Here is a 24,411-nt window from a genome sequence, read left to right as displayed (position 1 = left end):
TGGGAATCTTCTTGGAGAAATTATATTTAAATATTCAGGTATAGAGTACAGCCAATATCTGTTTTAGGAAGTTGACAGACTGAGTGATACAGCTCAGGGGTTTTCTGGAAGTAAGGCAGTCTAGGGAAAGAAGAATACAGAGTTTAAAAAACCTACTAATTTATGTCTCCTTTCTACTGTGTTAATGGTAAATAGCTCAAGCTCAATGCTGATCTCTTTATTCCTTGGCCCAGAGAATTGGCATTTTTCTTCATAATGTAATTCAATGCCCTTGCTGAACAGGAGCTGGCCCATGAGATATGTATTTGCTCTGCACTGGAAAGGATGTGTGCTGGCATGTCCTAGGAGTAGGCAAGCAGTCGATGAAACTTAGAGGGAGTCTTTTGGAAATCAAAATTAATTTGCATTTACAGGGATCCCAACTTTCCAAGTAAGGTGGAATTGCTCTGTTACTTGTGACCACATCTGTGTTTTCTGCCCCCAACTTAAAAAAACAAAAACAAAAACAACTTTCTTCCTTTCTTGCTTCTCTCTTCCTCCTTTCCCTATAATTAATGGGAGTGAAGTTCTTTCCATTCCTGATTTCTTTGAACTCTCTTGCTGACTGCTGAGCCTTTTAGACATTTTTTTATGGCTTTCCCAAGGGGCCATCACCACCTCTTCTTTCTTCCGTCTTCCTTTTTCAGTGGCTGTAAGCTCTTGGTGGGCTGGAAGACATAAATGAATTGGACAAAAACAAATTTGGCTGTTGCTTCAAAGCCATTGCTTTCTTTGTGTGTTTTTTTTCCTTTCCTTTTTTAAGCTTTTCTTTTTTTTTTTTTTAAGCTTATGGTTAAGAGGGCATTATCTTTGCATTAGATGGCCATCAAAACTTATTTATTGGGTTATAGATGAAGAGAACGAATGGACTTATTTTGATCCAAGGACTGGAAGAAATGGACATATTGTTGATTTCTTGTAAAATGCACTGAATGTCTACCTCAGAACTTTAGCGGACGCCTGCTTTTGCTAATTTAAGGAACTGATGCTATTTGTCTTTTTAATTTTACATAGGAAATTTAATTTTGATTTGAAGCTTTTAATGCCTAATGGTAAATATGAAAATGTTTGATAGAGCAAATTATTTTTCATCTCTTGCATTTCTTCGTGTATCTCACACTCAGGGGAATTTTTACGTAGCATAACGATTTCATAAGTGTTAACATTTAAGAAAATTTTCACATTATAAATATGAGCAGAAGCCTGCTTTAGAAATTGGAAACTAAGTTTGGCCAAAATGAAAGGCACAGTCATGGCTATGTTAAAACTCACATCTTTGGGGGTTCTGGGTGGTATACTGACAGTGGAATGGACTCAGATACGGTGCTTTTAGTATTGATTAGTAATTCTTGACCAACAGATCTTGGAACTCAAGAGGGCCATGGAATTATTTCCAGGCCACTGTTAACTTTCTGTGCATTCTACATTTCTTATACACTGAAAAAAAATTACGGTACCTTGCAACTATGTAATAACTTTTCAAATCCTGTGTGCTTTATTAGAAGAAATACTTATTTGAAATCATTATTGATTCACAGTGGCTTTTGGACTTTAAGCACATTTTCAGTCATTGAGCATCAAAGTACTATGTGTGGGTCAGCAACGTTTTGGACTTAAAAAGATAGTGATACTTGAAAGATTTGGGCACTCTTGAATTGATTGATGCAGATTACCGTAGGGTAAAAGTGCACTGACTGTGATTTGGATTTGTCAAAGTGCTTCTCCTCGTGTTCATTTCCCATAGTCTTTACTTTCAGCAAATGTTGACTGATCTTTTGTTTTTGAGTGAGGAGCCAAACTGAGTTTTAAGGTGGGTATAAAGAAGAGGTCCCTGTGCTCAAGAAGGTTTCAGTCAGTTAAATGCCAGGTAGATCCATGTTACTACAGGGGAAACTTCCATCCTAAGACGCTGTAAAGGGCAAAGATGAGGGTCTTCATCGTCATTGGGTTTTTATTAGGTAAACAAAAGCTTCCCCTCGAGTCCTACCCAGAAGGATACTAACACCTCAGGGATGAGAACTGTGACATGTGCCCAAATATTTGCTTGGGAAAGAAAATATTTTAACTGGGCACTTTTTTGCCCCCAACCAAATCGGAGTTCTGTCAGTAAGGAAAACGAGAAAATTGGCAGCATCATACTAGCCACCTCTACCACAGGTGCTCAGTTTAAAATAACGGCAGATGTGGAAGATGCGATATCCCCAGATGCTGTGAGCTTTTTTATTTGCTGTAGAACCTTTGTGCTTTTTTCCTGTGGTTTGGTGCAATAATGTTGAAAGCAACACAGTCCTCTGATTTGAACAGTCAGTTGATACTGGGTCTGATATGGTATCAGATGGTTTTCTAGCCCATCTTTAAATAAAAACATTTTGTCCAATGGCATTTGTTGAAAACTGCCAAGAGTCCTAAGAAAGAAAGACTCTTTTCTGTGATTAAAAAAATTGTATCTGACTACTCAGAAGTTGGGAATTTTTATGTTTGTTTGGACAGATGCTGTTTGGATAATTTTCTATTTGGGAAAATATCATTTGGTTTATACCTTCTTTTCCTTTTATTTCATTTTTCTGCAGTCTTTTTCACATTGGATGTGAGCAGATTGTAGGGAATAAGGCCAAATGAACTCAAATATCAGTGATTAGGTGAAACCATTTCCCTCCACTTTCTGTAGTTAGTGTTTATAAAGAAGTGCCTTTATCAGATGCTAAGGAGTTGCTTTGATGCTTTGGTTCAAGCTCGTAAACCATCTTCTTCATCTCTCTCTACATCCTTCCATACATTCCAGACCATCTTCCACAGTTGTATGTTTTGATGTTTGATGCTTTTGCTAATGTTGCTTTGTAACTTTGAAATATGCTTTTCTGTCAGCCACCTGCTCTGCCCGGGGGATCATACTCCTGTCAGCCGCCTGCTCTGCCCGGGGATCATACTCCTGTCAGCCGCCTGCTCTGCCTGGGGGATCATACTCCTCTCATAGCAGTTGAAGTTGCCCCTCTTCTGCCAAAGTCTTTCCTGGTATCCAGTTGCAATGAGTCATCCCTTTCTTCTGGGTGTCCACAGTTTGTTCTTCTGTTTCAGTTATACCATTCAGCTCATTCTTGTTTTTCTTTTTATTGGAATTATGTGTGGACTTCTATCTTCTAAAAGCCTAGAAGCTGAGGGCTGGGTCTTTGTTCATCTTTGTGTGCCCCATTGCACATGGAATAATACTGGAATACAAGGCTGGCAACACCATACAAGCTCAGTGAATATATTTATGTCATGCTTCAATAAACTAATGATATTTTATAATTTATTTTTTGCCATCTCAATTTCTGTGGATGGAAAGGTAAGAGATAGAATGGCATAATGAGCATACTAAGAGAAGAATTTTACTTTTGTATTGAGAGAGATACTTTTTCTTACATTTTTCTTTAGAGCCACATGTTAATGGGGGAAAATGCACAATTCTATGTGTCTATATTAAACTCTTTGAAATGTGTTCTGGATTTTCTTGACATTTAAATAAAAATATTATACATTGCAGATAGCTTGTACCCAAGTTATTTCTACTTACTATTAGGGACCTTCCCTTTGTTATATTTAATTTCAGGAATGCAAGAGATGTCAATAGTTGGAGCTATTCATAAATGGCAATTAATTAAAAATGTAAAACATAGAATCTGTCTTGTTCAGAGTTGCATCTGTGTTCTGGTGGGCTTTCAGATGGGGGAGAAAGTTTTAGGTTGCTTTTCCTTGTGTAAAACAAAGTGAGCTCCATCTGAGCATCATCAAGAAAGCCAGAGGTCTCTAAGATTGCTAAACACATTATCTGTTGTTCTAGAAAGCAAGGAATTGCTCGGAAAAAAAAAAGTTATTTCGACATGACACAGAAGGCCCCTTGGCTTTCACTGGACAAATTTAGTACACCTCAAAATAAATAACAACTTTTGTGGATTTTAGCCCTTTGAAAAAAAAATACGTCTATGAGTTCATACTAATATAAACTGATTTAAACAAAGGAATAAGCAAACAAATAAATAGGTGAGAAAGGTAAGCTCTTCCTTACAATAAAATGTTACCTAATAAATAAAGCAGGGATGATGGAGTTTAGAAAATCACCATTTTCAATCATCATAATAATACTTTCAATAATACATAATAATCCAGGCAAGAATCATTAGTGATTATAAGTGATTATAAAACTAGTGTGTGAATGTTTTATGTGGGACAGGTTATTTATAGAATCTCAAAGATCTCACCACATACTATCAGCTGACTACAGGAAGATGCTAACTTTCCACTGGAAAAGTCCGATGGAAGAAATTAACTCAGACAAAAATCAAAGTTAGCAGCACCCATAATGAGGCAAACCATGATCGTCTGCCTACTGATACAATGCACTGAGAAGGCTCACTCACATCATATTCCTGTTCCAGGAGCATGTATTCTCTAAAACAACTGTCTCAGGCTCTTCAAAAGTATCAGTACCATGAAAGAGAAAGAAAGGCTAAGAAACTGGTCCAGATTAAGTAGACATGACAACCCAGTGCACTACATGATCTTGAATTTGATCCTGGACCAGGAAAAACATTAGTATAAATGACTTCACTGAGTTAGTTGGTGACATAATTTTACTATGGTTAGGCAAGAGAATGTTCTTGTTCTTATGAAATATATACTGATGTATTTAGGGATGAAGGGGAAATAGTGTCTGTATCCTACTCTCAAATGCATGTGGGAAAAAGGTAAGGAAAGGGAAGAGAGAGAAGGAAGGATGAGGAGGATGAGAAGGAAGAGGAGTAGTAAGGGAAGGAGGAGGGAGAAAGTGAATAAGTGAGAATGACAATATATAATAAAGCAAATGTGATAAAGTGTTGGTTGGTAGATCTGATAAAGCTGTCTTATTCTTGCTGTGTTTTGGTATGTTTGAGGCTATTTCCAAGTAAACTGCTAAAGAAGAAGACATTATGCATGCATGTTCATAAACATCACTTCTAGTTGTTTTAGGGAGTGGTGGTCACTGAACTGTCCATGCCTAAAGGCAAGGGCTGTTCTCCAGTGCAGAGCCTAGTATCTGGCAAAAGTAGGTAGTTTCTAAATATCTGTTGGATGTTTGCATGGACCCCCAAGGCCCTGAATTCCCTCGAGCTGTAAAATATTTATCTTCCAACAATTGCAAATGCCAATTGTAAAGAAATATTTTGCTATTTCCAAGTTCACTTGCACTAGTTATGAGATGTTTTGCTATTTCCAAGTTCACTTGCACTAGTCATACAAGTTAGTTGTAGCTGGTGGGACATAAGCAGGGATATCTTATAGGCAGGATGCGTGCATCTCTGTACTCTTCTTCCTGTAATCTAGCAGGAATAAATGTGATGGTTATTTGAGAGGCCCTTTTAAGCCATGTGAGGGGAGCCATGTGCTAAGAACTGTAGAACATAAAGGTGTGTGAGTCCTGGAGCTGCCATACTAGCCTTGGGCCTCTTACTCCAGGCTTTGTTTCTGTGTGAGAGATGGAAACGTCTATGTCCTTTAAACCATTGTTCTTTTGCTTTTTCTTTCATTTGCAGCCGAAGCTAATTCTCAATGATACACCATGCTTTCTAGAAATCATCATTATTAAATTTTTGTTCCTCTATGGAGCTTTGTATTCAGTTTGCCCCATATGCACATTAATGATAGAAGTTCTCTGGTTTTATTTATTTTCCCTTTCTGTTTTCCCTGAGTAGAATTTTTCTTACTGTGATGTGGATTCTGTTTCGTACTTGAGCTGGTGGGTCACTGTCTGTGGCTTTGGGTGTTTTTACTGCTGAGGCTACCTTACTTTTTTTCCATCATGGTAAACCTTCTCCATTTTGCAAATTGCTAAATTGGTCTGAAAAGATTTTGAGAACTGGCTTTCTTAGGCGATTTCTTGTCCTGACCAACCTAGCTGGAGACCGGATGTGCAGAGGTACGCACTTGGAATAATCAGAAAATAGGAAATTTTAACTATTCCCAGTTGCCAGAGACATTTTACTTCAGTTGAAGGATTGGAGGCAGGTTTTTATAGTGCTGGCCTTGCCTAGTGAGTTTTGTTGAGCAAATCTTTGTACTTTTTGGAATCCACTCATGTTTTTATTTGTTCCGTGGATGGTTCTTCCTCTGCAACTATTTATTGCCGCTAAGGTTTGCGGCACAGTCAGTCCCACAGATAATAAATGGGTGTGTGTGCCCACAGCTCAACATGAATAGAGTGACTGACTTCCAGCTTGTTTATTGTTAGATGGGTATGTAACCAAGGAAGCCTAACTCCTCAATTATGTGTATGTGTGTTTCTGTGTACTGAAATATGGGCCTGAAAATGGACCTTGCAGGGATATTGCATGATATTCCATTATTTCCTTTACAGCAATTATTTTTCAAATGTTACGTGAATGAGGATGGTATTTACTTGCATAATTTCATAGTTACGTTATTTCACGATGGGAATGCCAGCAGCTCCGCAGTTTGAAGCATCATTTCCTTCTGGTAGTCTGGCTGTATTGGTTCCCTGGCTAATATGAATTTGAAAGATAATAGATAATTACCTAAATGTAAAGCATTGCATTTGGAACTGCTGTGGGTGAGGTCTTCCAACTTTTTAAACTCTAACTAGCCTAGACAGGAATCAGCGATTGCTATTATTTGCGAATTCTATTTTTATTTCTACAGAAAAAGAGAAGAAATAACTCTTATTTGTTCAGGTTTACAAAAGAAGTGCCTGTCACAATTTGGTCTGCAAAATGGAATGAACAGAACACGAAAAACAGCCCAACAACCAACGAAACTACAGCCAAAATGAAGGATGCAGGATAAAACATGACTTAAACATTCTCCTGGCCTAAGTGAACGTGGTATAATGGGAACAGGGTAGAACTAGGAATTGGGAAATTTTCATGGAAGTTTTAGCCCTACTAAGTACTGTCTTTATAACTTTGGGCAAGTTACACAAACTTCTGAGCCTCAATTTCCCCATTCAGCAAAATGAGTCTAATAAAATCTACCTCATTAGCTTCTTCTGAGTGTGAAATGAGATCATATATGTAAAAGTGTTTCATAAACTATAAAATACGTTCAAGTATTTTTTATCGGTCAGCTAATCAAAGGTGTGGCATAGCTGCCCCAGACCCCCAGTGCAAATTGTCTTGGTAAGCAGCACTGTAATTTGCACTCTAGGTAATAGTAAGTGTTAAGAATTTGTCAGAATTTTTAATGTAATGTGCACAAATCTATTCTGATTAAAACAAGTAGCATCTTCATACCTTCAGGATTATAGTTGTTGTTAGTAAAGGCTGATGAGAGGGAAGGGAAAGTAGGCAAGGCAATACAAGTTGCCTTTTTCACTTGAACTTGGGAATGAAGAGTAAGAAGCACTTGAGCTTATATCCACCACTGCATCTTTTACCAGGAGGCTTGGAGTGTTACAAGAAGCATCATTTTCATCTTGGCCTTGTTTGGGAGTAGGGAGGCACATGGCCAAGAGACAAGCTTTATGAAGTCATGTGCTCCAAAGGGAACACAGAAAAAAGGGAGTGCAAGAGACTTAGTCATGCAGAAGAGTTTCACACAACAGGTGGGCTTTTAAGAGTGTTGTCAAGGAGAAGATGCAAATGCCTTAATTAGTTTGGACAGCTCTTTTAAGTGTAAAGAAAAACATGTCTACTGGTGGAGATGGGCTTTGCAACACAACAGACCTGTGTGTGGGATTTTGATCTTAGGCAACTGAAAAGCAAGTAACGCTCCCTTTCTATTACCTGAAGCTTCTGCTTATGGAGTTTTGAAGTTCTCCAGGATGATTTTTCTATTTCTCTGAGCACTGAAGTGGCTAATGCCATGGCAGATGTCATACCTACTGCTGCAGAAGCAGAGCATAAGGTAGGGAGGATTTTGTAGGAACCTTCTGATGGGAATCCAGAGAGCAAAGCCTGGGACATGAAGCTCTCAATAAGGAAGTGAGAAAGGAAGAGTCCATGGTTTTACTTTTAAAAAGTAGGGAATTGCTTTTGCAGATTAGACAATATGTGAGGATTGTGGCAATAAAACAGGTATCTTGTGTTTGTAATAAATGCATTATTTGGGGGGTTACAAAATAAAATCCCAAAAGAGGAGAAGACAATTAACTTTCTTATGAGAGGTTACCTAATTTTGACCGAGTTAAAAGGAAGAAAAATTAAAGGATTTTAAAGGATTGAATCTCTCTTTCTGTCTCGTTTTCTTTCTCTCTTTTTAAAATGAAATGGTCGGCAGAGTTGGAATTTTGGAAAATAGGGTCATGAATATTTGTTGATGAAAACAGTCATGCTTAGTAGCTTTGAGGGGACTCCCTATAGACAGACTTGATTCCTAGTTCTAGTTTTCACAGCTGGTTGCAGTTGTTTGGATGACGATAAGAATCAGGGATACTTGGTTCTGTATTTGGAAAAAATGAAGCCAGACTGCTTAAAAATTTGACTGGAAAAAGGCTACTGAGTATGGGGTTCTTTTGGACTATGCTGACTGCTTAACAAGGGATCCCGGTTTGTCTTGTCTCACATTAAAATCTCATGTCTCATTGAAATAGTGGTTAAATGAGGTTGCATGAGTTTTCAGTTGAGAGCTAAAAAATAACATATTTTGTTTACATAATGCTGGTTTTTGCTTTATTCTTATGTTTATATTAGAAATGAGTAATTTAGTCCCAGAGAAATTACACGTGGTGCTTTCTGCCAAGACCCAGTGCCAAACATGAATTTTGTGATTAAAGTATCCAATATTAACCTTTGCTTGACAAAAACCAAGTTAAGATGATTTTTTAAAAAAACTTTAGATGATCTGAAAAGAAAGCATTATAACAAAAATGTATGAGCTAGGAAAAGGTTAGAGTTACTAAATTGAGCTTTGAATGGTGTAGATGTAACTTTGATTGTGTAAAAATAAAAGATTTTCATTTCTCTTGGTATTAGAAGAATACAGATAAAGATGATTGAGATTAATACTAAGCCTCCTTATTTATTGTTTTATTTGATTAGTTCCCTTCGGTGCTGGGATTGACTGTGAGGCAGATACTTTGTTTCATTCTTGTTTTTCATCTTTGGGCTTCATATTCAGATGCCACATACCTGTAGAATGTTAGCGACAGAAAATTTTTTTAAAGGTGATATTCATTTATTAATTCAACAAATGTTTCTTGAGCACCTACTGTGAGCCAGATACCATACCAGGCATTGTCATTGTCTTCTGGGAGTGCACAGTCTTGAGGATGCAATAGACCTATGGATAAGTAACTACAGTACAGCGGAATCAGTGCTATAATAAAAGCAGAGTGGGGAATTATAAACCTTGCCCTGGACAGGAACCTTTCACAAAGAAGATGATGTAACCTATTTAAGGATTGATACGGTTTGACTCTGTCCCCACCCAAATCTCATCTTGAATTGTAACTCCCACAATTCCCATGTGTGGTAGGAGGAACCTAGTGGGAGGTAATTGAACCATGGGAGTGTGTCTTTCCCATGCTGTTCTCATGATAGTGAATAAATCTCATGAGATCTGATGGCTTTAAAAATGGTAGTTAGTTTCCCTGCATAAGCTCTCTCTGCCTGCTGCCATCCATGTAAGACATGACTTGCTTCTCCTTGCCTTCCACCATGATTGTGAGGCCTCCCCAGCCATGTGGAACTGTTGGTCCATTAAACCTCTTTCTTTTGTACATTGCCCAGTCTCAGGTATGTCTTTATCAGCAATGTGAGAATGGACTAATATAAGGATGAATAGGCATTTAGTAGGTAGAGAAGATTACCCTAGGCATAGGGAAGAATCTTCACAGAGCTGTGAACTCAGGCTGTTCCAGACAAGAGTGAGCGCATCACATGAGGCTGAAGGGTCAGAGAAGGACTGGAGTGAAAGAGTATGGAAGCACAACTGGGCTGTAGCACAACATTTTATAGGATGTTACTGAGCATGGACTTCATCTTCTAGGCATTGGGAAACTATTGGGAGCTTATAGGTAACAGAGGACTCAGACTGGTTTTAAGATGATTCTGCTGGTGGTATAGAAAATGTATTGTAAGCAGGGAAATGTTTTAAGGAGGCTGTTGGAAATGGTATAGACAAAAGGGGATGAAGATATCATCTAAAGCAGTGACTTTGGGGTTGAGGAGGTGGCAGAGCTTTTGAGTGAGGGTGAAGAGGCAGAATGGGTTGACAGTTGATTAGAGAGGACGGGAAATGTAGAGGAGAGTCCTGAGGTTCCCAGCGTAGGCAGCTGAGTGGAGCATGAGGCCAGATACGGAGTCAGCCAGTTTTACCAGTCGAAGCAGCATATTTCAGGTGACAGTGGGATAGGGTGGGTGTAGAATCACGGGTTTTTCTTTTGGACCTATAACTAAGCTATATTTTAGCTTGTGGACATGCAGTTCTTGTTATGTGGAGTGAGCTGAGTCATAGCAAGTGCTGTGAGTTTTGATTTTAGCTGGCCTCTAATTAGGCAGAATAGGAAAACTCTATTTTAGTTGTCGGATTAAATATTTTTCCACCTCATGATCTAGAGGTAGAGGTCTCTGACTTTAAAAATAGGTATTTACTAGCCAGGCATGTTGGCTCCCACCTGTAATCTCAGCTACTTGGAAGGCCAAGGCCAGAGGATCACTTGAGGTTCAGAAGCTTGAGAAAAGCCTGGGTGAAATAGTGATGTAGTGAGACCCCATCTCAAAAACAAAAACAAAAACACTGATTTACTGAGTGATAGCTCTGTACCTGATGCTGTGCTTAAGAGGTACTGTTGCTACTAGTATTTTACAAGGGAGAAAAAGGGTACTTATAGAGGTTTACGAATTCATCAAAAGTGGTGAAGATTGGAGCAAGACAGTTCTGTATTATATGTAAGTATTTTGTTATATTTGATTTTTGAAAAAAGGTAATTTTTGTAAGAAAATAGATGAAAAAATGAAAAGATTCATTTTAACTTCAGCAGAGAAGTGGTTAGGTGCTTTGCTTCTTATTTGGTGATCTAGGTTGGTTATTATAACTTTTCTGACCATATGGGGGAAAATAAAGCTTGATTTACAATGCTGGGAATTTGTACTACTTAATAACTCACTAACTTTTCAGGAAAAGATATAGTTTGAGTAGCTTTCAGAATTATAAAGAAAGAATTGGACCTCTTAAAAACCTGTGCTCTCATAAAGAATACTTTTTCATTCTGTTTTATTTGCGCAACACTCAGATTTCTGTGGCTAGGTTAATAGTGTTTTATAGGCTTTTCTGGGTAAAATAAATTTTTCTGTTGGACTGAAGGCAAAATGGAAACAGACCTAGCCTACCAAAGTGTAAAAGTCAAGCCTCCACATGTTAAAGGTGATTAGCCAGTAATTTAATTGCTTTTTAAAATGCAAATCAACAGTCCTATTATTGCAGAATGACAACAGAATACAGAGCCCTAAAATGTATCATCCACTGTGGTCAGTGTAAACTAAAAAAATTCTGGCAGGAAAATGAAACATAAACAAGAGAAAAAGGAGTCAATAAAAATAGACCCTAAGAAGACACAACTGTGGGAATAGCAAATGCTTTAAAACAGCTACTATTAATTTGTTAGAGGAACTAAGGATTTTGTCATAAGGAGTGAACAAATGGAAAATCTCAACTGAGTAATGAAAAGTATACAAAAGTATACAAAAGTATAGAAACTCTGGAATTGAAAAGTAAAATATCTAAAATAGAAAATTTTGCAATATGGGCCTGACAGCAAATTGTAGAAGAAAGAAGAAAAGGCCAGTGAATGTGAAAATGGATCAATAGATACTACTCCAGTTAAAGAATGTAGAAGAAATAAAAAGAATTAACAGAGCCCCATATGGGACACATCAAGCAATGTAAGATACATGTGATTGCAGTCCCAGAAAGAGACAAGAAAGAGACTGGCACATGAAACAATATTTTAACAAATAATGGATAAGAATTTCCCAAATTTGGTGAAAAATATTAACTTGAAGATTCAAGAACCTTTGTAAACTGTAAGTGGGAGACATCTAAAGAAAACTACACTTTTATTTTTTAGGCAAATCGTAGTCAAAATGCTGAAAGTCAAAGCAATGAGGTAATCATGACAACAGCGAGAAAAACAATCCATTATATACACAGCAATGATGAATGTTCACTAACTTATCAGAAATAATGGAAAGGAGGAGGCACTGGGAATGACTTGTTTTAAGTGGTGAAAGAAAAGAGCAATCTGTCAACCCAGAACTCTATATCCAGGAGAGATACAGCACAGACATGAAAACAAGATGTTTTGCTTACTTGGTTTGGGAACCTCTGAGTTACACAAAGCTAAGTAGATTTCTGTACTGTATGACTTCTCAGTAATAGAGAAGTTCTAAGAAAAGGATGTCACATTCACTGATATCCAAGTTTTTTTTTTTTGACCGTAAATCCTTTATTCACAGAATGTCTCAGGGGATTCATTTTATTTGTAAAACACGTCTGGAAATACTAAGCTTCAGGAATGGAATTTGATATTTAGTCTTCATTTTTATTTTCATGATATTGCCAGGATGAAGTGATTTTGGAAAATAATTAGCAATGTATCTGTTTGCATCTGTAATAATGAAAATGTGATGTTTTACCTACATTGACTTTTCTTTCTTCTAATAACACTTTCGGAGTTGAATGGCTTTGGGCTGTTGCCAGGTGAAATACTTTCCAGCAGGCCTAATGGTTCAGTCTTGCCTTGTTGGGCTATTTAGATATAGATGAAAATAGAACTCCCACCTAGAGTTTTCAATGCATATTTTATGAGTATAATAGTGCCAGGAATATAGGTTGAATTGGATTACAATAAAATCATTATCTTTTATGCCTCTGTCTTGTGAGTATTTATGTGTACTCTTACATGTAGTTTAAACATGAGTGTTACAAATTAATGCTACCAAAAGCAAGTTGTAAAAGTAGTCCAGAATTACATTGTAAATGACTTAAGCCATCTAATTAAAATAAAATTTCAATGTCTTGAAATAATTCAGTGAAGGATTAGTGACTTAAATTTCATCGCTGCTGAACATGACCTTCTTTTTGAATATATTAGAAAATGGAGCTTAAGAGATCATCATTTAAAAGGTTTATTGTGAAATTTTTTTCTTTCCATCCCCTATTCCTAAATCTAGTCATAACCCCCAAGATGTCTAACATATTTCCTTTCCACAGCAGAGTTTGAAATCTCTACATAGCCAACATTGAGGCTCTCAGGCTCCCACCGCATTAGTGTTGATTGACACGGGGGGTTGGGCTTTGTCTTCTTGTCTGTGGCTGTAAAGGGCAAGGTGGACATTCCTCTCTCTGTGTTTTTCCCTTACTCGTTTCCTCCAGGAATTTGTGAGTCTCAGTCTCTTTTCCCTCTCAACCAAAGGCTTCCAACCAACGACTATAAACTTCTACAGCAGTGGCTCTCTAATTGGTCCTCAGTTCTTCAGCATCTGTCACTTGGAAACTTGTAATAAATGCAAATTCTTGGCCCCTCCCACCAGCTTACTAAATCTGAAACTCTGGGAGTGCAGCCCAGCAATCTGTGCTTTAACAAGCTTTCCCAGAGATTCTGAGGCTCTATGAAGTTTGAGAACTTGTTCTCTATAGTAAGAAAAAACTTTTAAATCATGTTTTTCTCATCCTTTTGGTTATTTGACAACAAAGATAAAGCAGAATCAAAGAGTTCTTGGTGGTGATGGTAGCGGGGTGTTGAATAAACCACTTTTCAAATTAAGTGATGTATTTTAAATAATAACAGTAATTAGTAGTAATATCTTTACAATATTCTTGAGGTCATTACCAATGCTATTGCTGTGTTACTGTGAGGAAACAGGTTTAGGAAAGAAGGTAGCCAAAGTCAAGGTGTTTAGTAGTGGAGCCTTGATGATGATGCTGGTTTGACCTGATACTAGCACCCATGCTGCAGCCCACTTGGTAATGCTCTCTGAGATGCCTGATAATGGCTGTCTCCTCTTATCCCTGCCCATATCTTCCCTGTGAGGCCAGAGACTTACTTGTTTCTTTTTAAAAATGCAAGAGGTGGAGTGAAAGTTCATGTCTTTGTAGATTAACTCTGGCCTTTCTTACTCATTTGTAGACTATACCACCTCCCAAACCAGTAGCCAAAGCTACCTTGATCAAGGAGAGGGAATGCTGTACTTTATTCATAAGGCAAACAAATGTTTATGGCCTCTTTTCTTGTAAGTACTGTACGCTAATCGATTGCGCCGCTAGAGCCACTATGGCCTCTTTTTTTTCAAAAGTTTATCTCTTTCTGGAAGTACTGAATTCACTGACCAATTTATCTTTGGGCTCTGGCCTGCGGTTTTTGAAACTTTCCAAGATCAACTGAGCGATGATGTGATTTGGCATTTTAAACCGCGAATATATTATAAAGTTGGATGATTTTGAGAGCAATTCATGCTCGAATGAAGTCTTTATCCCACTGAGTTATGGTCTCCCACCCAACCCTTTTAAAAAACTTCGTTGGATGATTAGAGGCAGCCTTTCAAATTCCACTCTTGATAATTGAGGGATTCACTTGCACTCCAAGATATGTTTATTTTCTTGACCACCAAGGACATATAATGTTTTAAAGAAGTAAGGCAATTCATATTAAATGGAAAAGAACTATCTAAATTGAAACTTAATGGGGTCATATTTTAACATAAAAGTGAAAACTTAAAGTAACCTTCAGAGTTACTAATTAGTTTGATACTAGCTCCACTTTTTCTACCATGTAGATTTCATTTAGTAGAGGAGAGTAAAAGAAGAACATTAATTAAAATTGGAATGATTAATTTTGTTATGTGTCTGTATAAATTAATTCCAGTGTCAGTATAAATTAACTCCAGTGTTAGTAATTCCATAGACTTCCTTTCCATGGTTTGCTTCAATAATTGAGAATTTATCAGTCATTCTGATATCAGAATTCAAATAAGCATTTATACGTGCTTGTGTGTATGGGGTGGGTAAAGGACATGAAAATGTATAGATATTTAAGAAATGTCACTTTTACTTCAATTTCTTATTTATGTTAGGATAGCCTTCAATTTTAAGCAAAATACCTATTTAGAATGTTTCTCCTTCATCTCCTTCTCTACCTAGGTCCCTTTCCCTTTTCTCACACCACTTATAATTAGAAACAAATGAACAGCTTTGCACTTGCCAGAGATTAAAAAACCTTTTTTTTTTTCTGTTGTACAAGGTGATTTTTGTGCAAACAATTGCTATCTCTTCCATCAAAACAGTGTTCTCTCTAAAGAATAATGCTTGTTAGGTCAGTTTGGTGTGGCAATATTTATAGGGAATACGCTTGAATGAATGAAAATTGTAAGTGGAGATGTTCACATAACATTTGTTTGCTTCTCTTGTCCACCAAAGTAATTCATAACTGTAGATATCTTTTTATGTGTTGACTGCCTCATTCTGCAACACCGACGGGTGTTGGTGACTGCATATTTTTTCCTAAGTCCTTGAACATATTCACAGAAAGAATAAAGTTTAGTTTGGGTTTCTATTGTTATTCTCTGGATGCAAAAAGATTCTCTAGCTCCCAAAATGGGTAATTTTCTTGATTACTCATGATCTATCATGTAGTTCTTCTGTTTGTTTTAATTTCTTAATATGGTGTAATATTTTACAAGATTTCCAAAATACTTAGATCCTCATCTATATTAGAAGTCAGTGTGTGTGTGTGTATGTAAGTGTAAAGGAGAAGGCAGTATGCTAGGCTTTGTGGGACACACTACCCTGATGTTGTAGTATGAAATAGCTATCTATAAACAACACATGAGCAAGTGAGTGTGGCTACATTTACATAAACCTTTAATATATAAAGAGGTATTGTGCTGGTTTGGAACTGGATGTAATTTGCCTACCCTGCTCTGTGATAATTACCATGGCTTTATCTGCCTTCTGTAACCCACCTTCTTCCACATCACCCTCCTAGCCTCTTCCTTCTACCTGGAGATAATCGCCTGCTTTCTTCTTCATTTTTCCTTAAGTTATGCTCTCCACCTTTGCATGCTTTCTTATCTGCTATCTCTCTGCTCTTCCTTGAAGATAACTCTGAAAGATGTGAAGATGACCTGGTGGCAGCCTGTTTCCCCACTGATAACCAGGCTTTATTCAGTTGTACTGACTGTCCAGAGTAGGCTGCTCCTTTCTCCTTTACCATTTCAGGAAAGTCCCTCCTGAAATTTCATTCCCAGCAGAAAAGGGTGACCTCCTCAGAAGAAGGTGGCTTTGCTCTTTTAAAGTGGGAGAACCATCTTTATGAAGCTCTGACTGACCACTGTACCTGGAAATGGATGCCCAACTCTCCAAATCTCTTGCAAGTTTTTTGGCCTGCCATCATGAGGTGGCCCCTGTTCCTCCCTCTTCTTCCTTCTGTTCTTCACTTTTCTTTGGGGGTGAGTTTATGTTAAGGAGACCTCGGTGCTTAAAAGAGGGCCTCTTTCTTAAAAGTTTGTACCTGAATTGACCCTATGGGTGACTGTCTAAATGTAACATGTTTTTTTCAAAAGCCGAAAACCATTGCTAATATGGTCATAGAGTAAGTCATTGGTAGACTTGGATGCTTATCTAGCCTCAACAGGTCATCTTCGGGTGATGTGCTGCCTCACATCTCAGGGAATCTTGTTCCAAGATAATATTCATACCCCTTTCTTCAAAATACACGCTTTGGTTTTCCACTCCATTGAAGAACTACTGAAGAATAAATGTCTTCATGTGTTTTGCCAACTTTGCCACAAGCTGCTTTTTGCATCCAGCTGGCCACAGGTCTTTTTTATTCCTTCCTGCCTGGCCCCCCGTCCCGAGATGCCTGGAAGCCATCATGTTGAATCTCTTTCATGGAGGTCTGTTTGGCTGGCGTTTCTTCTTGCTTCAGACTGGAATGCCGATTAGCCAGTTTCTTGGAATGATTTTAATCTCTCATCTCTCCAGCCCATCCATTTGAAGTAGCTAATAGGACCACAATGTCACCACATGAGCTCACCCTTTCCTTGCTCAAGAACAACAGTAATACTTGTCAGTGATTGCAACAGTGGAGGAAAGTGTTGGTGCCAGTGTTCCAGTGACTATTTCAAGGATTAACCTTAGGATTTCTAGAAAGAAGTAGTTCAAAAGTGAGGAAAAATAAATGAAAATAAATCTTAAACAAACTTCTAATAGAAAAAAAACACACATAAACATATTACAAATCACCCATCTAGTTACCGTTCGCTCTCTTGTGTCCTTTCCCCCTCTTGTGTCTCCTTGGAAGTCACCACCTTCTGAGGTCTTAGTCAATAGACTTCAGACTCTTCCTGCTGTTTTGCTCCCTTGAGTGTAAACTTTCAGGACCACAGCCTGTGGGCAGCTCCTCTGCTCTGCCTCAGGCTCTGAGTAGAGTAGCTGTGGTTTTGATTGATTTCTCCTCCTGAATCTGCCTTACTTTTCCTTTTCTCCAGTGGAGAGACTCACTGTTTCTGAGAGCTCCTCCCGCCACAGGGGTCAAACTTTTGATGGCTTTTGAGGGGCTGGAGGGAGAGAGCTGTACTTGTAGGAACTGAGTGGTGAAGAGGAGCAGAGAAGCCTAGAGAGAGGGTGGGAGAAAGGAGGAAACACTGGAGAGGGACAAGAAAGGGGACAAAAAGCTGTTGGTCAGAGGCTGAGATAATAGTATCACAACTGTTATTTCAGTACTCAAAATAAAGCATGATGCATTTGATTACCAGGATTTAGAAAACTGGACTTGTAGTCACTAATGATGTAAGAATTGCTATTAATATTTGTGAAGGGAGTTTTTATATTTAATATTTAGTGTCAGGCACCATGCTAGGTGCTCTGAAAATGCTATGGTCTTTCAAAATAGGTCCTTGTTTGACGGTCAGTGGCTATCAGAAACTCCAGACTTACCTACTATTTACTTACCTAACCTCCTGTTAGCTTTCTCTTCAGTCAAAGAGATGAGTATATGTCTAGTAGGCAAATGGCCCCCCATTCTCACCCTAATACCTGAAATTTGAGAATGTTCCATACATTAGTTTTCCTTACTGCTCTAATAAATTATCACACATTTATTGGCTTAAAATGATACAGATTTATGATTTTACTGATTTTGAAGTCAGAAGCCCAAATGGATCTCAGTGGGCCGAAATCAAGGTATTGATAGTGCTGAGTTACTTCTGGAGGCCTAGGGAAGATGCTGTTCTCTTTCCTTTTCAAGCTACCAGAAGTTTCCCTGCTCACCTTCTAGGCTTGTGGCCCCTTCTATATTCAAAGGCACTTGCATCTGTCTCACATGGCATCACTATGAGACTGACTTGTCTTCTTCCCTCTTCTACATTTAAAAGACCCTTGAATTACATTGGACCCACTTGGCTAACCCACTATAATGCCCATACTTTAAGGAATTAACAACTTTAATTGACCAACTTTAAATCCTATACCTGAAGTCTAGCTGATCTTCTTTTTGTATTTCTTTCAGGGCCCTCCATGGTTTTATGTTTTATTTGTCTTCTCTGTCTCGGCTCAATGTCTCTAATTCCTCTCCATTTTTCAAAGTTAAATTCAAGCCATACCCTTTCCATGAAGCGCTGGCTACTCTGGTCAACATGCTGGCCTCTCCCCACAGCTTTGATAATCTTTGGCATATGGTGTTCAACACATTTATTAGGGATTATACATTATTTTCTAGGTATTTTCTGTATGTCTTAGCCTTCCAAGTCATATGCTTCTTGAGACTAAGGATATTTTTGTGCCTATCCTAACATGATGCATTGTTGTTAATAATAAATGTTTGTTGATTGACTGGCTAAAAACAATTCTATAAAAATAACTGAGACACATGCTTGGTAGTAGAGGTTTCCTTATTGTATAATAACTATAAAAAATCCAGCACAAGGCTGGGCGCGGTGGCTCACACCTGTAATCCCAGAACTTTGGGAGGCGGAGTCGGGTGGATCACCTGAGGTCAGGAGTTTGAGACCAACCTGGCCAACATGGTGAAACCTCGTCTCTACTAAAAATACTAAAATTAGTCAGGCATGGTGGTGGGTGCCTGTAATCCCAGCTACCTGGGAGACTGAGGCAAGAGAATCGCTTGAACCTGGGATGCGGAGGTTGCAGTGAGCCAAGATTGCTCCACTGCACTCCAGACTGGGTGATAGAGTGAGACTCCATCTCAAAAAAAAAAAAAAAAAAAAAATCTAGCACACTGACTACTTTGAATTACCTGGATTTCAAGACTCTTCATTTCTATACCTCTTTTTTCATCTTGGTCTCCCAGCCCCATCCCCACCCTGCCCATGTACATCTAGAACTATTAAGTAGTTCAAGAGACCTTATGATGACATGCCAGCTGGGCTTTAGCTTCTAAATGTTCTCATATTACGAAATATATTATTCCCATCCTGTTGTTCTCTTTGCACATCTAAAACCTCTCCAGCTTTGAACAAGTAATCCAATTTGAATAATTCATATTTTATTGTGAAAGACATAAGGCAATTTTAACCATTCTGATCTTTTATTTTCTAATAAAGATCTTATTTAAAAAAATTAAACTGAGGAATTTATGTGGTTTATGAAAACATCCACTGCCTTCTTCTCTTGCCCTTTCTGCTAATAAGAGTCTCTTGGCACTTCCCATTGAACAGTTTACAGCTCTACTTTATTGAGAAATGGAACACACACTTGTTCCCTTGTTTTAGTGGCCATACTATGTTATGGAAAAGCAGACTTGAGAGACACATCCTCCAGTCTCAACTCAGAGTGACTTTCTGTTGCTTTAGTTTGCATTTCATATCTCATATACTTTCTTCAGCAGTTTCTTTCCTATAAGTGTGAATACACACACACGTACACACACATGCATGTAAATATATATATATGTGTGTATATATATGTATGTATGTATATATATATATCCATTTTTGGTCAGTCAGTCAACAAACATTTATTATTAACAACAATGCACCATATGGGAATGTGTGTGTATATATATATATATATATATGAATGTATACATACATAGCACACACATACACACACACACACACAGATTGATGTGATTTGTTGAGTGGAGATGGGTAAGGTTGGAAAAGGGAGAGGAACGTTAGGTGACACTATCTTCCTATCTCTGATTTCCTTCTCTGCATACATGTTTGAGGAGTGCCGTAGTTTGAATGTGTCCCCTCCAAAATTCAGGTGTTGAAACTTAATGGCCAAAGTGATGACCTTAAGAGAGACCTTTTTTTTTTTTTTTTTTTTTTTTGAGAAGGAGTCTTGCTCTGTCACCCAGGCTAGGCTAGAGTACAGTGGCATGATCTCGGCTTACTGCAAGCTCTGCCTCACAGGTTCAGGCCATTCTCCTGCCTCAGCCTCCCGAGTAGCTGGGACTACAGGTGCCCACCACCATGCCCAGCTAATTTTTATTTTTTTTTGTATTTTTAGTAGAGACAGGGTTTCACTGTGTTAGCCAGGATGATCTCGATCTCCTGACCTCATGATCTGACTGTCTCGGCCTCCCAGAGTGCTGGAATTACAGGCGTGAGCCACTGCGCCCAGCCAAGAGGGACCTTTAAGAGGTGGTTAAGTCATGAGGGCTCCTCCCCTCTTGAATGGAATGAAAAGCCTTGTACAAGAGATTTCATGCCATGTTCAGCCTGCCCCTTAGCCTTCCACTGTGTGAGGACACAGCATTCCTTCCTTCCAAGTGCTGCAGCTCTCACAAGACAATCAAACAAACCCGCACCTTGGCCTTGATCTTCCTAGCCTCCAGAATGGTGAGAAAATCAATTTCTGTTTTTTTATAAATTATCTACTCTGTGGTATTTTGTTATAGCAGCACAAACAGATTAAGATAAGGAGGTTAAAGAAGAGGAGTGGGAAGTAGGTTTCATAAAATGCCATCACACATGTGGACTATTGAGACACATCCATGGCAACATGAATGACAGAAACCTGATTATAGGAGAGAACTGACCAAAGTTTGGGAACTCCAGCATAGCTGAGAGAGTGTTCTTCTGTTCTTCTGAAGTAGCCCCAAGTGACTCCAAAGCCACACACATTTGGTTTTAGCCTTGAGTCTGCTACTTTATCAGTGGAGTGATCTTGGACAGATGTCTCAGAGTGCCTGGGCTCTATTGTCGTCACCTGTAAAATGGGGCTGATAGTACTTGCCTTGAAGGGCTAGAGAGAGCACAGGTTAAATGCCTGCTACTGCTTGATATTAAGTAAGTGGGAGACATTGTTTCTGTGACATAGTCATTTGATGGTAGATTCCCAGAACGACTTTATGTGCAAAGGGATCTGCTTCAAAGGGGATGGGGCAATTGACTGTGAAAATTACTGTAGAAGGCCAATTGTGGTGCTTGGATGAATTCCCCATAGACTAAAGGGACAGCTTGGGTTTGAGTTCACTGGATGAGGGGCTGTGTGCTTTACTTGACTAGACCTAATCTGCACCTGAGTTGACCTCATGGATTGCATTGGCTGCTAGTGAGCTGTGAGTGTTTTCTGAGATCTTGGTGGCCTCTCCTCCCATCTCCGGGTGGACAGAGGCGGGCTGAAGCACAGATGTCTTGGCCACTATTCCTGGCCCTGGGCGGTTAGGCTTCCGCTGGGACACTGGCTGGGGTGAGAACTTAGTAGCTCATGTGGCTGTGGTTGCTTCGTGGCTGGACGTGCCTTGCCATTAAAAAAGTAAGAGGAGTTGACTGATTTCCGTAATTGTCTTCTTAGGAGGTATTGAGGAAACTTTTACATTTAATAAATACTGCTTAGTGTTAAATAAAGAAACAGATCAAGAGAAACGAGTAATATATTTTCTATACTTATATTCTATATTTTATATTGTGTTTATATACACAGACAAGTATATACACTCTATAAACATTATATACATATGTGTGTGTGTGTATAAAATATGTCCCTTTGGAAATTATAGTGTGCTGTATTTTGAAAAGTAGACTGTGACTTGATATGTAAAATTAAAAAACTAACTTCTTTTTCATTCCCAGTAACTCAGACAAACCTTCACAAGCTGGTACTACAAAGACCTAAAGGCGGCAGTAAATTCCTCTTTTGATTTAAATCTCATTAGGGTCCACGCTTATGAAACAAATGTTGAAAATCCTATAGCTGACAAAGCAGATGACTTTAAGGGGGCTTTATACCAAAGAGGCTTATAGGAGTTATTCACAGAAGAACTTCCAGTTGTAAAAGAGATAAACAAGCTTTGGATCTGAGTGGTGTTTAATCTGAGTGTGCATAAGGGCCAAGAAGGGCTCATATTGCAAAACTTACCAAAGAATCTCAGCACTTTAAAACCTTAGTGGTCCTGGCTTCACTGACCAAAGTTTATTATTCTAGTCAGTCAGTCTCTATCTGTCTCTCTCTCTCTGTCTTTCTTTCTCTCTCGCTTCTTTCTTTCTGATGGTGAAGTGCAATATGGTATCTGCTTTTGGCACCAAATTACAGTTCTGAACACCTTTAATTTACCCATGAATACAGCTAAAAACTTCTTGACAACATATTAGAAACAATTACTCTCTTTTAGATTGGCACCCTTTCCCAGGCCAAGGTTAAACATTGCAATTAGAGAAGTGTATAAGCAATGGATTAAAATGTCAGGAAAAATATCAAACTGGGACAGTTGTTTTACTTCATAAAGTCTTAGCAGAGCTCTCTCCCAGCATGCCTTGTGTCTTTGTAAAAGTCTTAATATGGACCATATGTGTAAATAGAAGAACTAAATAAAACTTAATAGATCACCTGAGTCAAGTTATTGAATAAAACATCTGCTCTAAAGCCAAGTTCAAATGTCCTCTTTGTAGAATCAGCATGTGATGATGTAGGGTACATGAAGCAAAGAGGACTTCTTACTTTTGAAATTTTGTAGCTGAAACCCAGCTCCACCAGGAAAGGGGCACATAAGGGAGAAGACGGGTGGGAGATGAGAGACAGAGCCATCTGAAAGCCTGTGGATTTCTGACGTTTGAGTTGTCTGTATGGTAGAACATTTTGATATAAGGAAAGTTATATAACAGTGTTTAAAATCACTATTAACATTGCTTTATTTTTATTTTTTTGAGACAGGGTCTCATTCTGTTGTTCAGGCTGGAGTGCAGTAGCACAATCACAGCTCACTGCAGCCTCAACCTCCTGGGCTCAGGCGATCCTCCCACCTCAGCATTCCAGGTAGTTGGAACTACAGGCATGCACCACCATACCTGGCTAATTTTTCATATTTTTTTTTTGTAGAGATGCGGTTTCGTCTTGTTGCCCAGGCTTATCTTGAACTCCTGGAACATTGCTTTGAAACATTTTATTTTTCGGGGGCAATGCAAGAACATCCAATTGCAATCCAATTACAAGTTGGAGTGAAAATAAACATGATGCATGGCATCAAAAAATGCGTTGCAATGTGGAGTTTGGGAGGCCACAGTAGCTTCAAGGTGAGGTTGCTGGCAACTTTCTGAGAGAAGGTGGTACTGCTGGAGAAAGTGTGTGCTCTAGAGCAAAGGGTGGACTTTATTTCTGGTCATTTATTCCTTCATTCACTTACTCACAAATTGTTACTCAGCTCCCAGTAAAAGTCACAGTCTTCACTGCACACATAGACTTAGTGATAGCTCCAGGCTGTCCTAGATGACATTGGGACTAGGTTGGAAAGGGAAGTCAGCAGACCATGTCTCCATTATCTAATTTGATGAGACTCCAAGCCACAGCCTTCCATATCTCAAAGGCATTTCTTTGAGATAAGGTGTGTTTCTCACACCAGGTCATGTAGAGAACCAACAAGGAATATGTTCTCTCCTCAAGGAGAATTGTATTTTTCACAGGCTTCAAAACTCCTGTGTTGCTTAAGCTAGAAGTATCTCTTATGGTGGGATTTTAGGAACAAATGGTATTTTTGTGGATAAAAGGATATTTTCATTAACCTCTAATATCATTTCAGGAAAATGACTACCAACATGGTTTTAGCAGATACCTTTTTGTTTAAATCTGAAAGAGTGTTAAATTATCTATCCACATAAGTTTCTGGATGTTTATAAACTACACATATATACACACAAAAGGAGGATGTGCCCATTAAAAAACACATTTAAAGCAGAAAATTTATCCATACCCTCACATCCAAAGCTATTTGTTAAAACTCTTCAGTATATTGCCATTCAACCTATAATTTCTCACCATGCTTTTAAAAAATATAAATTTATATATTTGCAGGATATATATTTCCACACACATATATTACATAATGGTAAAATCAATCAAATTCTTTTTGTGATTATGTTACGGTTATGTGAGGCTTGACATGAAGGTAAATATAAATATAAATTGTTATTACCAGTTGGATTGTTCTAGATGTAATGATTATCT

General features: G+C 38.3%; 1 protein-coding gene across 5 annotated transcripts in view; it reads left to right on the top strand.

Moving 5' to 3' along the window:
* The window catches only part of PID1 (phosphotyrosine interaction domain containing 1), a 250,001-nt gene that overhangs the window by 18,529 nt on the left and 207,061 nt on the right, over nucleotides 1-24,411 (top strand). The window contains exon 2 of one of the 5 annotated variants that reach the window (XM_054549920.2): nucleotides 23,290-23,483. The exons of 3 other annotated variants lie outside the window; for them this stretch is intronic. In XM_054549920.2, coding sequence (XP_054405895.2) covers nucleotides 23,292-23,483 — 192 coding nt within the window. In that variant the 5' untranslated portion in view covers nucleotides 23,290-23,291. Of the gene's footprint in view, nucleotides 1-20,622; nucleotides 20,811-23,289; nucleotides 23,484-24,411 lie in introns of those variants that run through there. One more of the 5 variants, XM_054549922.2, reaches the window with a different exon arrangement.

This window comes from Pongo abelii, chromosome 11 (genome assembly GCF_028885655.2).
Source record: "Pongo abelii isolate AG06213 chromosome 11, NHGRI_mPonAbe1-v2.0_pri, whole genome shotgun sequence".
Taxonomy (NCBI): Eukaryota; Metazoa; Chordata; class Mammalia; order Primates; family Hominidae; genus Pongo; species Pongo abelii.
Note: the sequence above shows the minus strand (reverse complement) of the source record. Positions and strands in the feature narration are given on the sequence as shown.